The sequence below is a fragment of the Apteryx mantelli genome, chromosome 4 (assembly GCF_036417845.1).
Source record: "Apteryx mantelli isolate bAptMan1 chromosome 4, bAptMan1.hap1, whole genome shotgun sequence".
Taxonomy (NCBI): Eukaryota; Metazoa; Chordata; class Aves; order Apterygiformes; family Apterygidae; genus Apteryx; species Apteryx mantelli.
This window is the reverse complement of record NC_089981.1, coordinates 18,818,150-18,830,994: the sequence shown is the minus strand read 5'-3', so window position 1 is coordinate 18,830,994 and position 12,845 is coordinate 18,818,150. Positions and strand designations below refer to the sequence as shown.

The 12,845-nt window shown below is 41.6% G+C and overlaps 2 protein-coding genes across 3 annotated transcripts in view; both read right to left on the bottom strand.

Moving 5' to 3' along the window:
* Positions 1–45: 45 nt before the first annotated feature.
* On the bottom strand, positions 46–8,725 carry TALDO1 (transaldolase 1). 2 transcript variants are annotated; one of them, XM_067295829.1, is made up of 8 exons: positions 8,488–8,725; positions 4,618–4,741; positions 4,016–4,123; positions 3,178–3,309; positions 2,536–2,711; positions 2,173–2,370; positions 951–1,096; positions 46–282 (listed from the first exon to the last, which is right to left on the bottom strand). In XM_067295829.1, exons 1-8 carry the CDS (start codon positions 8,582–8,584, stop codon positions 250–252), a joined length of 1,014 nt encoding a protein of 337 aa, XP_067151930.1. In that variant the 5' UTR covers positions 8,585–8,725; the 3' UTR covers positions 46–249. The 2 variants fall into 2 exon arrangements, with proteins under 2 accessions (XP_067151930.1, XP_013800826.1); XM_013945372.2 differs by lacking the exon at positions 8,488–8,725 and adding an exon at positions 8,106–8,204.
* Positions 8,726–10,290: 1,565 nt separating this feature from the next.
* Positions 10,291–12,845, bottom strand: part of EPS8L2 (EPS8 signaling adaptor L2) — a 79,397-nt gene continuing 76,842 nt past the window's right edge. The window contains exon 21 of the mRNA XM_013945373.2: positions 10,291–12,677. Coding sequence (XP_013800827.1) covers positions 12,606–12,677 — 72 coding nt within the window. The 3' untranslated portion in view covers positions 10,291–12,605. The remainder of the gene's footprint in view (positions 12,678–12,845) is intronic.

Genomic DNA, 12,845 nt, shown 5'->3' with positions numbered 1-12,845 from the left:
AACTGAATCCCCTACAGCAGTGAAATGATCACGTTACAAGGAAAGTATGTGTTAATTTGAATGTATTGACAAGAATGCCACAAAAATTGAATTTCCATTTGTCCCTTTGCAAATTGATTAAAAAAGCATAATACAGAAATCTATCCATATATAGCATATAAGTTTTACAGGTAAGACATTTGTACATCCATTTAACTTCAAATGATCCACTCATTCAGTCTTGACCAGCCAGGAAAATGATGATTTTTCCTACTTTCCATTTTCAGCACTGAACATTCGCTCCTAGAAAAACAAGTGAACAAACTGCAGTTTAGCGAAGGTTTGGGAAGTGCACTGTGCTTTAACGCAGGCTTTAGTCAATATAAGAAGTTGTCAGTCACCAAGAACCAATGCCTAGATCAGGTATACTTAATGTATGATAACTTTTTTTTTTCCTTGGCACACAACTCTGTTCCATTTAAAGACTCCCCTATATTGACAGAAAACTTTCACATGGCCTGGCTATACTCAACGTGTCTGTTCTTGGTGCCTTCTACAATGAGTGGAAGTATGATTTATTTCCAACTTGCTATCTGAAGAGTATTAACTTTGTGTCTTGTATCACTGCTGACAAGCTAACATGTTTAGAATTAGACTTAAGGGGCTTTTCACTTAAGACAAAAGTGTTATCTTGATTAGCTGCCATTTTAAATACTGCCTTGGGCTCCCAGCAGATGTGTCTATATACACCTGGCATGAATTCCTTCTTGACATGCTGTAAAGCAAAGCTTACTTCAAATGCAGACACCAAGTTCATTCCATGTAGGTGGTCAGTTTGCTGCTTATTACACCACTTGCATAAAACTTGATCAGACTTGCTAGCAGGTTCCTAGTCTTACTTCAGCTAACCTACAGCTGCTTATTTGGAGGAACCTGAGAGACAGAAAGATGCAGCACAATATAGCATCTACCTTTAACATTCTCTCCAGTTTAACTGCATCAGCAGCAAATTTTCTGATCCCATCTGACAGCTTCTCCACAGCCATTTGGTCTTCATTGTGGTGCCAGCGGAATGCTTTCTCATCCAGGTGGATCTTCTCAAGATCACATGCCTGAGCTGTATAAGGAGAATTGAAAGAAAAAAAATTATCAGCTTGGTATTGATTCAAATACCACAAACTTCCTAAAAATTTCAAGTTTCTGACCATCTCTAACAGTTGAAAAATTCTAAGCACCACTTTCAACATGACTTGCTACATCAGTACACTTTCAAATGTAAAGGTGAAAACACTCCTGTTCTGTACTATTACTTCAGTGTGTTAAAAAATCTAGATAATCAGTTTCTCTTAAAATACAATATTCATGTGTATTGCATTATCTTGTATCTGCTTCTCAATGGTACGATACTTTCAGGCTCACTAGCAAGAATTATGCAAAAGTCCTAAGGCAATGAGACAATCTAAGCAAACATGCTCAACAACTAGGTCTTTGATTATTTGGCAAGTGCCTAACAAAAGTCCAATTGATAATATGCCTACCAGCTATCTAGCACACTGTATATAGTAACCCATAGCTACAGCTGTGCACAACTCTGAGCTTCTAAATTCTGCAGTAAAATTCTAGTAGGACTAAGGAAAAGCAAAAATGGTGCAGTGGGAATGTATATTCAAAACCATCACAGCAAAATATCACTAGAACAAATCACTTAGTCTTGTATATGATTCATTTCTACAGTTTTGGGGCAGGGGGGAAGACTCTTTACACATCTAGGACTAACAGAACATTCACTAATGCACTGTTAACATAATGATTAAACAAAGTTTGTCATCCTTGCTAATATTTAGTAACACTTCATCCCAAGCATAAGAAGTATAAAATTCCTTCTTCTGCTCTCCCTGTCTTCTGGGGGTGAGGAAAGGAGAACCCACAAGAGGGCACATTATTTAAGCACACTCAATATCTTAATTCTGGATAGTGTGCTCAGCAGAAACAGACCCTAAGGAAGTGACTATGTGTAAGCAACTGCACTACAGTTGTAATGCAACTGTAATACCCCTTTTAGAGAGGGGTTCAAGCTTTATCCTAAAACAGAAGGGAAGCAAGCAGCACAGAACTAGATAGGACCATATATTGCTAGTACTCAGTATTAAAGGGAGACAGAACAAGGCTGTATTACAATAAAAATGGACTTACCATCTTTAACACTGAGTGTGGGAGTTAACTTGGCATACTCTTTGCTGAGCTCTGCCAAAAGCTTGGGTGAAATAGTGAGATAGTCGCAGCCTGCAAGTGCTTTTATTTCTCCTGTATTTCGAAAGGAAGCACCCATCACGATAGTTTTGTAGCCAAACTTTTTGTAGTAATTATAGATCTTAGTGACACTCTTCACACCTAAAAAGGAGAAATTAGCAACTTTCAGAGTAATTCATGGGAAGCTCAAAGATTACTCATAACACACAAACAGTCATGTGTTTCATAAGAGGATTTATAAAAGTAACTTGCAGTTTGAATGAGTAGTTAACATGTTTTTTAGCAATGTGTTAAAGGCAAGTTTACCTGGATCCTCTGAAGGCTCATAGGTTTTCTTATCCCCATTTGCAACGTACCAATCCAGGATACGTCCTACAAATGGGGAAATCAGAGTAACTCCAGCTTCAGCGCAGGCAACTGCCTGAGCAAAGGAGAACAGCAAGGTCATATTGCAGTGAATCCCATACTCCTCTTCCAGAACCCTGTAGACAAAGGCTGACTTAATGGTGATTTTCTCACCTACTGACTTTGCATTCTCATAATAAACTAGTAGGTTAAACTACTGAAGTTCTTGGCTTAAAACCTTGTTAGAAGTGTGCTACGGTGTATAAGCTTTAAGGTAACAGACCATATGTTTTGCACTATTATGCATGTTGTCAAACAAGCGATCTGTTCAGTGTTCCTTGCATAAAATGCAGACCACTTAACATGGTATCTCAGGAAATTCTGCTTAGGAACAGTCTGGCCCTCATAGAAACAAACTTTTCCTATTTCAGCTAAAAGCTCTAGTATAGCACCTTGCTTGTTAGCTATAGCCCTAGTAACAGATTTCCTGGAGCAATGTTTTCAAAACAATTGTTTATTTTAAGTGTAGAATACATTTGTCAAATGCCCGTGAACAGCCAAAAACATGCTATGAATCAGTGTACCAGGTACAAAAATACTTACTTGCCAGCCTGGATCCCTTCCCATGTTGAAGAGAGCTTTATGAGAATACGATCTTTACCAATTCCTGCTTCCTTATAAAGGTCAATGAGGCGCTTGGCCCTCTGAATCATTCCTTCCTTATCAAAGGACAACCTTTGAAACAAGAGCAGGACTGCTTAAAACCAAGAGCTTTTTTCCAATTCTTTTTTTTTTTTTTCCTTCTCACAAAAACATTCAGGACATTGTCCTATGTCCTATTTCATTAGCATCTCTGTTCCAATAGCTTTTTCTTCTTGGTTGAAGATACTCCCTTGTAATCCCATCAAGCAGTTTGTATGGCAGCACTGCTACTCTTTGATTAAGAGGATCCAGAACTTGAGATAACTTTGAGAATTATAGACTAAATTTTTTATTAAGTTTTTCATAATGAATGTAGAATCTGAAAATTAGAAATGAATTAGCAAAGACAAATCCTATGCAAGTCTTGCAATAAACTGCTAAAAACATTTTTTTTTTGGTTACTTTTGAGGATAAGACAATACCACACAGAAGAGAATGAGCAAAATTTTAAATATACTGGAAGCATAAGAATTCCTTTGCTTAAGGAACTACAGGAGGATGACCAAAATTCAAACTCTGTATTACTTGATTATAACTTGGTGACAAAACTTCATGAGAACAAATCCTGGTCAAGCAAACTAGGTGAAACCAGTTCTCCAACTGAACAAATAGTAGCAATACAAGTTTTTGCTAGTCTTGTAACAATGAGCTGTCCATTCAAGAATATCTTTCTCCAACTCATGTAATGTCTTTTTTGTATGTATACATAGACAGGGTACCCCAAAGGAAAAAAGCTAACCTTGCATCTACTTCTGTTGACACACGGCCAGGTATCCGCTTCAGTATTTCAGCTCCAAATAATACAAAAAGTTTGTCACAAGCATTTTTGATCTGCTCATCTTCTGACCTGAAAAAAAGAATACAATTACTTCTATGGGTTGGGGGTGGGGAATAGTAATGTCTTCAAGCTTTGCCATAAATTTGAAGATCTGAATTTTACAACCCATTTAACATTGTTCCACTGTTCAAGTAACCACTTCTGCTCTGTGTACATGTTCTGCCCTCTCTCTCTTCCATGTATCACCAATAATATTAGCCTTCATACACCATCTCCTATAATGCTATCAAGTCAGATTGTTTTCCTGAGAAATCCTAGAATGTCATGTCAGAATGGTTAAATGGAGGTGCACTTCTAAAAAGCACACCTGAAACTAGCAACAAGAATTTTTTCTTTAGGATTGAGGCTTTCTGGGACAAGGGAAATGCCCATGAGCATGTGAGGGAAAATTCTAGAATATTGCTAATAATATTAAACGCTATTTACATAAACAAGGTATCTTAAATATAGATCTACTGAGATAGAAAACAAAACAAAACAACCCCCACCAAACCTTTACTTACCCACCAAGTTTTTTCCCATACTCAACTGCATCATCCACAAGTTCCTGGTAAGCTGGCATCTGAGCAGCAGCTAGTATCAGAGATGGGTTTGTAGTGGCATCTAGGGGCTTGTACTCATCAATTGCTGGGGAAATAAAAATAGCCTGCTTAAAATAATTAGCAGGCCTGAGTAAGTAAAAGGATTTTACTCAGATATATAAGAATGTAAGTACTTATGGCTGTAGGACAGTAACATTCATGATAGAACAGATTACTGTAAAATGTTCTTTAAATACCACTACCTAAAAACTGGCAGATTTGCCAGATGTTCCAGTTCAAGGATAACAAGGCTACAGTAACAAGATCAGGCAAAGTTTACCCAATACTTTAGGCACTACCCAAAAGAAATAAACTTATGGAAATGACATCATAAAGAGAAGTCATACTAATCTGAAATTTCTTACATGTATCCTTATGTTCACAATGTAGCTGAATTCCAAGAATCACAGGGTAGGAGGAAAGAAAAAGAAACCTTTCTCCCCTTCTAGCAGTTATGTATTTGGGTTTTTTTATTTGTGTGAACCTGTTGAAACCAGAAAGATATTCATCTCTTTGACTTTAAGTTTAAAAAAAAAAAAATCATTACCTACTGCGTTTTAAGTAGTTGCACACAATTTCTTAGTTTCTGTTCTTGTAACTTCCTTGTACTACCAGGCTTACTTCCTTATATACGATATTTGAAACTTTGGCTTATCTTAAGCCCTGTACTACACCTATTCCAGGTGATATTAGTTGTTTACCAAAGTAGGCTGTTACTGTGCATTCTCTGGCCCTAATCACAGTTGAGCTGCTTGGCATGCAGTGTCTGACTCAGCACATGCATGAGAGCCTCTACAGGCCCTTCAGTGATTTCTGCTTACAAACTCTCTTGGTAACACAGCTGAATGTCAAAAATAAAGATATTTATTACCAGCACATTTTTCCTCAGCATATTGCAGTCAGGGATGAAAAATCAAGTTGATAAAGTACTATTTTCTTCTATCACTGCAAAAACAAAGTAAGTACTTTTTTCCCCAATGAGTTCCTCTAGGCAGTGATTCTGGTCCTTGCATAGATAGGTCCATTCCATACTAACAGGTCCTTCAAAATACTCTTTAATTTATATGGATATTGCTTAAAATAAAGATGTACATTAGCAAAACTCAGTTCTGAAGCACAGTGAACAATTTAAGACAAGTATGTTTTGACAGAGCTTATTAATTATCTCCAGAATTGCAGGATTTGTGAAGAATCTTACAGGTCTCTGGCAATAAGTATTAGTAATCTCATTAAGTCTTTTACCCAGTTTTCCTAAAGGTTAAAAGCAAGTGTTTAAGACAAACTCTTTGATTCCCTTTTCTCTATAAAGGGTTAGGTAGGTATTCCTGTAGACACTCAGAAGATAACTGTTATTTGGTGTTTTCCAGATGCTAATTCAATGTGAGGTGAATAGGGCTGATGGTATAATTCAAAAATAGCTCTTTCAAAAACAAACAAAAAAACAGCCTGTATTTCAGCTGTTTGGCACAAGCTTTCGGTGGGGGTCTGTGAATCCCATCCACTGTTGGGCCACCTTTTGTCTCGTGACCACAAGGAGAACTGGGGAGAAGAGTAAGCATATATTTGTCTGGCTTAGACAGAAAGCAAAACAAGCTAGTTCAGCTACAAAAGAAATCACCACTACTTCTACAAATACAAGTGAAGGAGTTTGTCTTTTGCTTCAGGAGCAGTTCCAACCAGCACCTTTTTCTATGGAGCATGATGCAGACAAGCTTTATATCTACACAAGAACTGGCATAGAGTCTAGCAACAACTGCACCCTAATCAGTTAAGTGTTTAACCTGAACTAGGAGTCAGATGCTGACTATAGCCTTGTTCGCACTATAAAAGTGATCCACTTGTGACAAGAGGTGCAGTTATTCTCGTGCCAGTTTTCAACAACTGGTAGCCAGAGATCAACTGCAAAAGTGTTTGAAAGGGCATGTTAAAACTTCCAGTAGACAGCATTCAGCCCCTTTCCTACCACACACGCCCTCTGCCATTATTATGACTTTTCCCTACTGTAGACAAGGGAGTGTTTTAGATTCATGCAACTTCAGCACACGTTTTACTTGAAGGTATGTAAATCTTACAGGCCTAAAGTTATCTAACTTTAATGCTTGACAAAATGGCATCAATGCTCTATACCTTTCAGATGCTGTGGTTCCCTGTCATGCAAGACCAGCTCTTCAAGACAAGTAACAGTTTCTCCATGTTTCACTCAGCCCAGTTCTTGAAATCAGACCGTCCAAAACATACAGCAGGTATGTGTTATCTAGTGTCAATGTATACACATATATAAACACACAGCTTTATCTTTGGGACACATACCTGAGCTGTTGCTAACTCTCTGCAGTTTTAAATTCACTAACATAGGAAGACATTTGATGGTAGCCATTTAAGATTGCTTATTCATCACTATAGGATTAACTATGTAGGAGACAGATTATTGCAGGCTTCTGAATGATGGCAGAACAGGACTCAAAACATGTTGCTCTACACAACCCAGTGAAATTCAATGGAGGGATTTTTCAGTTCTGATAAACTGAAAAAGTTGCCTGTCTGTACAGGACTTCAAACAATGACAGTTCAGGAACAAGTGGCTTCATAATCTAACTCCACCTCCCTTTATAAGAAAGGGGAGTGCTTGCTCATTCTCATGAGATTAAAAAAAAACCCCAAAAAAACAGAAGCACTCTTGCATTATTTTCTTTGCTCACAACTGCTTTGCTTCTCCTATTTATATATAAATATATATAGGAAAAAAATGCATTGGCTTTTGGTAAAAGCAACTTCATTAGCCCCACAGAACTTCTCTTTTTGAGTCTGCCTCTTAGTATGGACCTTCAGCTAATGTTTGCCAAATCCACATTTGAACTGGACAAGTGAATAAGTGTGTTAAAATACCAACAAATGTGATTTCCTCTGCAAGTGACTCATGCAGGCTTGACATCTTAGTAACAGCACATGGTGCTGAATGTCTGGGTTTGTACATTCTCTCTACAAGGCACCAGGTCAAACCCTGGGGAAAAGAAAGAGTCATTGGAGGGTCTGGCAAATGTATTTGATGAGCTGGATCCAACCTACAACCTGCCAGTTACAAAGGTCTGGATTTAAATGTAATCTATAGCACAAGGAGAAACAAGTACCTGCAAACTTAACTGGCAGAGAGCTTTGCTCATCAGTTTTCAATCTCAATTTAAAAATAAACGGGGTAAGAACCACTTATGCTGTAACTGCAGAAGTGGTGTTACTACCAGTAGCTTGCAACGCATGGAGAGACAACACATTTTAATACGAGCAGTTTCCTCAGATCTCAGTTTCGAAGATATTATGTGGTTCAAGGTTTCTTACAAAGGCAGGCTTTGCAAAGTCTAGGAGTCCAGTAACTAGTACAGTAGCCGCAACAGTCGATCATTGGAATAACTTACCAGCGCTGAAACGTAGTGCCCTTCTAGCTCTTGGGACCTTCAAGAGGCCTGACTACCCTTGGCTGCAGTAATGCTGCAGCCAGGAAAGTTACCGGCCGCAACGCAACGTGCTGTCCGTGGGCCGCCTTCGGCAACGGCGCCTTTCCCAACGCCGACCTTGCGCAACGCGCCGCGGCCGCCCGCCTAGCGGCCGGGCCCCGCAGGGCGCGCGGGGAGCCCCCCACCCCCGCAGTGGTTCGTCCCTCCCCTCCCCCCGGCTGCGCTGGTTCGTTCCCTCGGCCGGGCGCGCCCACTGCCCGGGGAAGGGGGTTGGGGTGCGGTGACGAGACGGGCCACCGGCTAGGGCCCCTCCCCCCACCCGCCGCCCTTCGCCTCCCCTCACCGTTGAAGTCCCCGGTGTCGGCCACCACGGTGGTGTGGTGCTTGAGCTGGTCCAGCACCGACTCCATCTTCTGCCGCTTCACGGGGGACACCGACATAGTCCGTGGAGGGGGGGCTCGCGCGCCGCCTTTAAGGAATCCTGGATGCCCCGAAGGGAACCGGCCTGCGCGCTCGCTTCGCTCGCTCGCGACACCCGTGGCGCCGCCACCGCCTGCCCGCCGGAGGCGGGGCGCACCCCCTACCCGTCCCTGCTCCTCCGCAGCCAATCACCCTCCGAGAAGGGCGGAGGGGCGGGGAGAGAGAGAGGGCGAGCCAATCAAGAGCGCAGTGGAAGAAGGACCCGGCCAGTAGGAGCCGCGAAAGGGCGGGGGAAGGAAGAAAGTTTCTGATTGGCTGAATTCGCGGGTGGTGAGGGTCGGCCGGAGGAGGGGGGTCGGGAACCCCGTCACCATGACGACAGGGGGATGCGGCTGCCCTTGCGCCGCCATTGCCCGCGGGGGAGGCTGGTGTCCCGCGGGGCTCGAGGGAGCCGCAGCCCTCCGTCACGTCCCCAGGAGCTCCCACGAGGCACTGCGGGGTCTCCTCGGGTTCGGCTGCCTGGAAGGGCACCGGCTGCCCAGGCCTCCCTTTGGCGGGGTGGCCTCTGTGAGGCCGCTCCAGGAGCCCTGGTCCATTGCTGGTGAGATAAGATGGCTTCAGCAGGGCTGCTCCTTGTCCGGCAAGCACCCGCCCCGTTTCACAGCCTCGGGGAAAGCCTGCAGTCGTACCTCACGTTTTAGCCTGCTTAAGGCACTCTGCGTGGCAGCACGTTTCCTTCCCCGCTGTTGCGGCAAGGATACGTGTGGTGTGGCTGCCTCAGCTCCGGCTTGTGCCACTGTTCCGGACAGCACCCCCTGACCGGAGCAACACGTAATCTTTGGGCACGTGGGGCTGAGTTCTCCTCAACTTTATTCAAGTTTCAGAGGTGATCTTCTACGTTAGTTATTTAGAGGCCCAGTTAATGTGGTTGTGCTTCTGAAACAGGGAATGGGACTTGGAAATGTTGCAGAATCTGTCACTTGGCCTTTAAACAGAGGCCGTTTGGATCATGCTATTCCCCTGATTTGGTCTTGTTTCACTTGTGGAAGCTGTGACAGTGGTTTCCCTTTAGCTGCCTGGCAGACCCGAATACAGCTCTGTAGAAACTTCTCGTACTTTGTCCAACCCAGAAAAAGGATGATGGAAAGAAGCATTAGTTTTAAGGCTTGGCTGAACTGTATGACTGCTGTAGGAAACATATTCTCATTGTCTCCAAAGACCTTGCCAAGACTTGCAAAGCTTGTACAAGAATGCTTTCTTTGTAAATCCCTTCCCTTTCTTCTTAGCCCTCCTTTAGCTGTCATTGACCAGGATTGGGCATTTTTAGATTGCTAGTGCAAAATGTAGTATTGGACAGTGTCTCTATGTGTAAATGCTGGTGTGTTGTCTGAGTTGCATCATCCAGGGGTGAGAGAGATTTGTGCTTCAACGTGCCAAGAAAGGGGAAGTTTGGGATTCAGCCCATGACTTCCCAGCATTTGTTTGCTATCATATATGGGATTTTCACCTACCCCTATTTTTAGATACGAATAGTTATCAAGGCCATAACATCCTTCTTCTTGAATGTTAGTCCCCCAAAACAAAAGGAAACATGCTGTTTCATATCTTCTGTTGTGTATTTTAACACACTCATAGCAGCAACTCATTATGAAAAGCCAGGCCTTAACAACTGTTTTTGTGTCCTCTTATTTTCACTCATGTCCAGGAGAGAGAGACAAAGATGGAGTTATAAGTATAACTTAACTATTTTAATAAATCTTATACAGTGCATGGTTATAGCATTTTATCCTTCGTTCAATTACATTAATGTACAGTACGTTATAGCATTATCTGCAGGCAGTATAAATATAACAGATGCACAGCTCAGTCATATGGAAATTTTAAAAGTGACTTCTGCAATAAGGTTTACTTACATTTTCATTTTATGAAATGCTCCCGTGGCTCCCAGCTTTACAGAACTGTCGTATATGCTGCTATTATAGTCCCAAGTAGCTATAGTTTTGTGTGATTTATTTTTCTTTATATACAAAGATAAGAATGGTGTCATATTTCCTAGCTCACCATTTGCTTTTATTTTAATTTTAGAAATGATTTAGCCTCCTGTGCTTATAACACCAATGATTTCCCAGTGTTCACACCTGTTTCTCCTCTCTACCCTAATCCGGAGCCAGGGCTTTTCAGGAGGATTGTCCTCTTCATTTCTCCCTGAGCAAGACCAGTGTCCTTTGCAAATTCCAGTCACTGTGGCAAGACTGATGTGACTAAAGACATGATCCTCTTCTACAAGTTCCCTGCCTGTATCCTAATTCTGCTGGTGCTAACAATGGTCTCTTTAAAGCTTAAGAAAATACATTATCCATTAGAAACATTTTTGGAAAAACAAGCCCAAATCAAGAGATGCATCAGTGTTCTTTAATTAAAACACCTGTTCCCCAGCCATTGCTTTATAGTTGCACAGCTTTCTTCATTAAGTGTGTGAGCACTGGCCTTGGCTGTGCAAAGACTTAGGCACATGCTTCACTTTTCAAGGGGGTGACTGTGTTCTCCAATGGAGATGGGACCATTCACAGCACGTAAAGGAAAGCGCATGTGTAAGTCTTTGTGGAGTCTGGGCCAGAATTTCCATTCAAGTTAATCAAAGTTAACATGTGAATGAGAAAGACAAAGACTTTGCAGTTTGTGAGCGGTTCCGGTAAATGTATTTGCTTTACTGTGTTCCTATCAAGTGGGTTTATAAGGAAAATTAGATATTATGTAAATACAGTGAGTGCCAATGTTGATGTGGACAAGAAATCTATGATATGCTTGCTTGAGCTTTTAAAACTTTGCGTAAATGACTTATGCACAGTTGCTCTTCAGGGAGTTTTTCCTCATCTCTGTTTAGAGATTGTAAAAGTCCAAAGAGATATTTTACTAGATAGATATATACACATGCACGTAACATTATTAAGAAAAACAGGAAGTGAGGAACAACAGCATCTACTAAATTAGATAATATTTTCCATGTTTTTAATGTAGCTGTTTATTTTGTATTAAAACAGCCATTCCAAGTGCTATTTAGTTTCTTAGATGTTTAGGAAGCCTCTCAGAGTGCTCTTTGCAATTCAGATGTGAAGGTGAGGATGAATCATGAATGCCCTGGGAATGGCTTTGGGTGTGACTAAAGGTGGGAGCAAATGTTAGGGGCTTATCTTCTCATTGTTTGAGGCCTGGGTTTGGCAATACTACAGCTTTCCGATACAGGATCAGTGCCAAGGCAAGCTGCTGCACAGCTGCCCTGAGCCTGAGCTGTTGCTGGCCTCTGCGTAAGCAGGGCTGATCAGGCTGAACTCGCTTCAGTCCTTGCTCAGATCCTACTCTTTATTATGCAAGGAAAACACATTTCTGCTGTTCAAAGACTGCAGTAACTGGTACATGTATTTAAAGAAGCAGCCCAGTCTTAGATAATGTGTGTTGCAATTCTAACCTCATCTAACAAGAGGGCATGGGAGGACAGCAGGACAGTAAACTGTCACCAGCCTTTGCTAGTGGGATACCAGGGATATCTGCCACACAGAAGGAAATGAAAGATGAGGGGAAAAAAGACTTATTTCCGTGGTCCAGACTCTAAGCATACAGGCCGGCTTGTTCCGTGCAGTGTGCCATGCTCTCTCTTCCAGAGTAATGCTGGGGAGGGGGCTGGGAGCGCATATAACCCTATGTTAAAAGCTTTGCAGGGTCCTTTTTGCTTGAATCCAGCCGTTGTCGTACATTCAAATTTGTGTGAATTCTGGTCTGCTCTGACTGCATGCACATAAAATTTCAGTATAAAATATATAGATATAAAAAAAAAATACTTCATGCAATACTAAAACAGCTTTCCCGATGGGACGTGGTCTTAGTGTCTATCCTTATCAACAGTGTTCAAGGAATTGTCGCTTTGATGGCAATTACACTGCTAAGTGTGGAGCACTTCTGCCTCTTGTCTGGACTGGGAATCATTGCTTTCATTCCCTTTTTCTGTACTACTATGACTAATAGATGAAAAAAGCAGATAGAATTTTAATTAGCAGAATCAATCCTCTCCTGGCGACGCTTCATAATTTCTTGGAGCTCTGACTCCCCTCTGTTTTTCTAGAATGGAAACAAAACAGCAAGTTTGAATTTTAACTTAAAGCTATAGTTAAATCATAATATTTAACTAATGCCATAAGAGTAGAGCTAGTATCAGTGACACCAGTGAGAAGGCAGATTCCTTAGTAGAGCCAGGGTGATCTGCCTTACAGATTTTGGGCCTTTTTG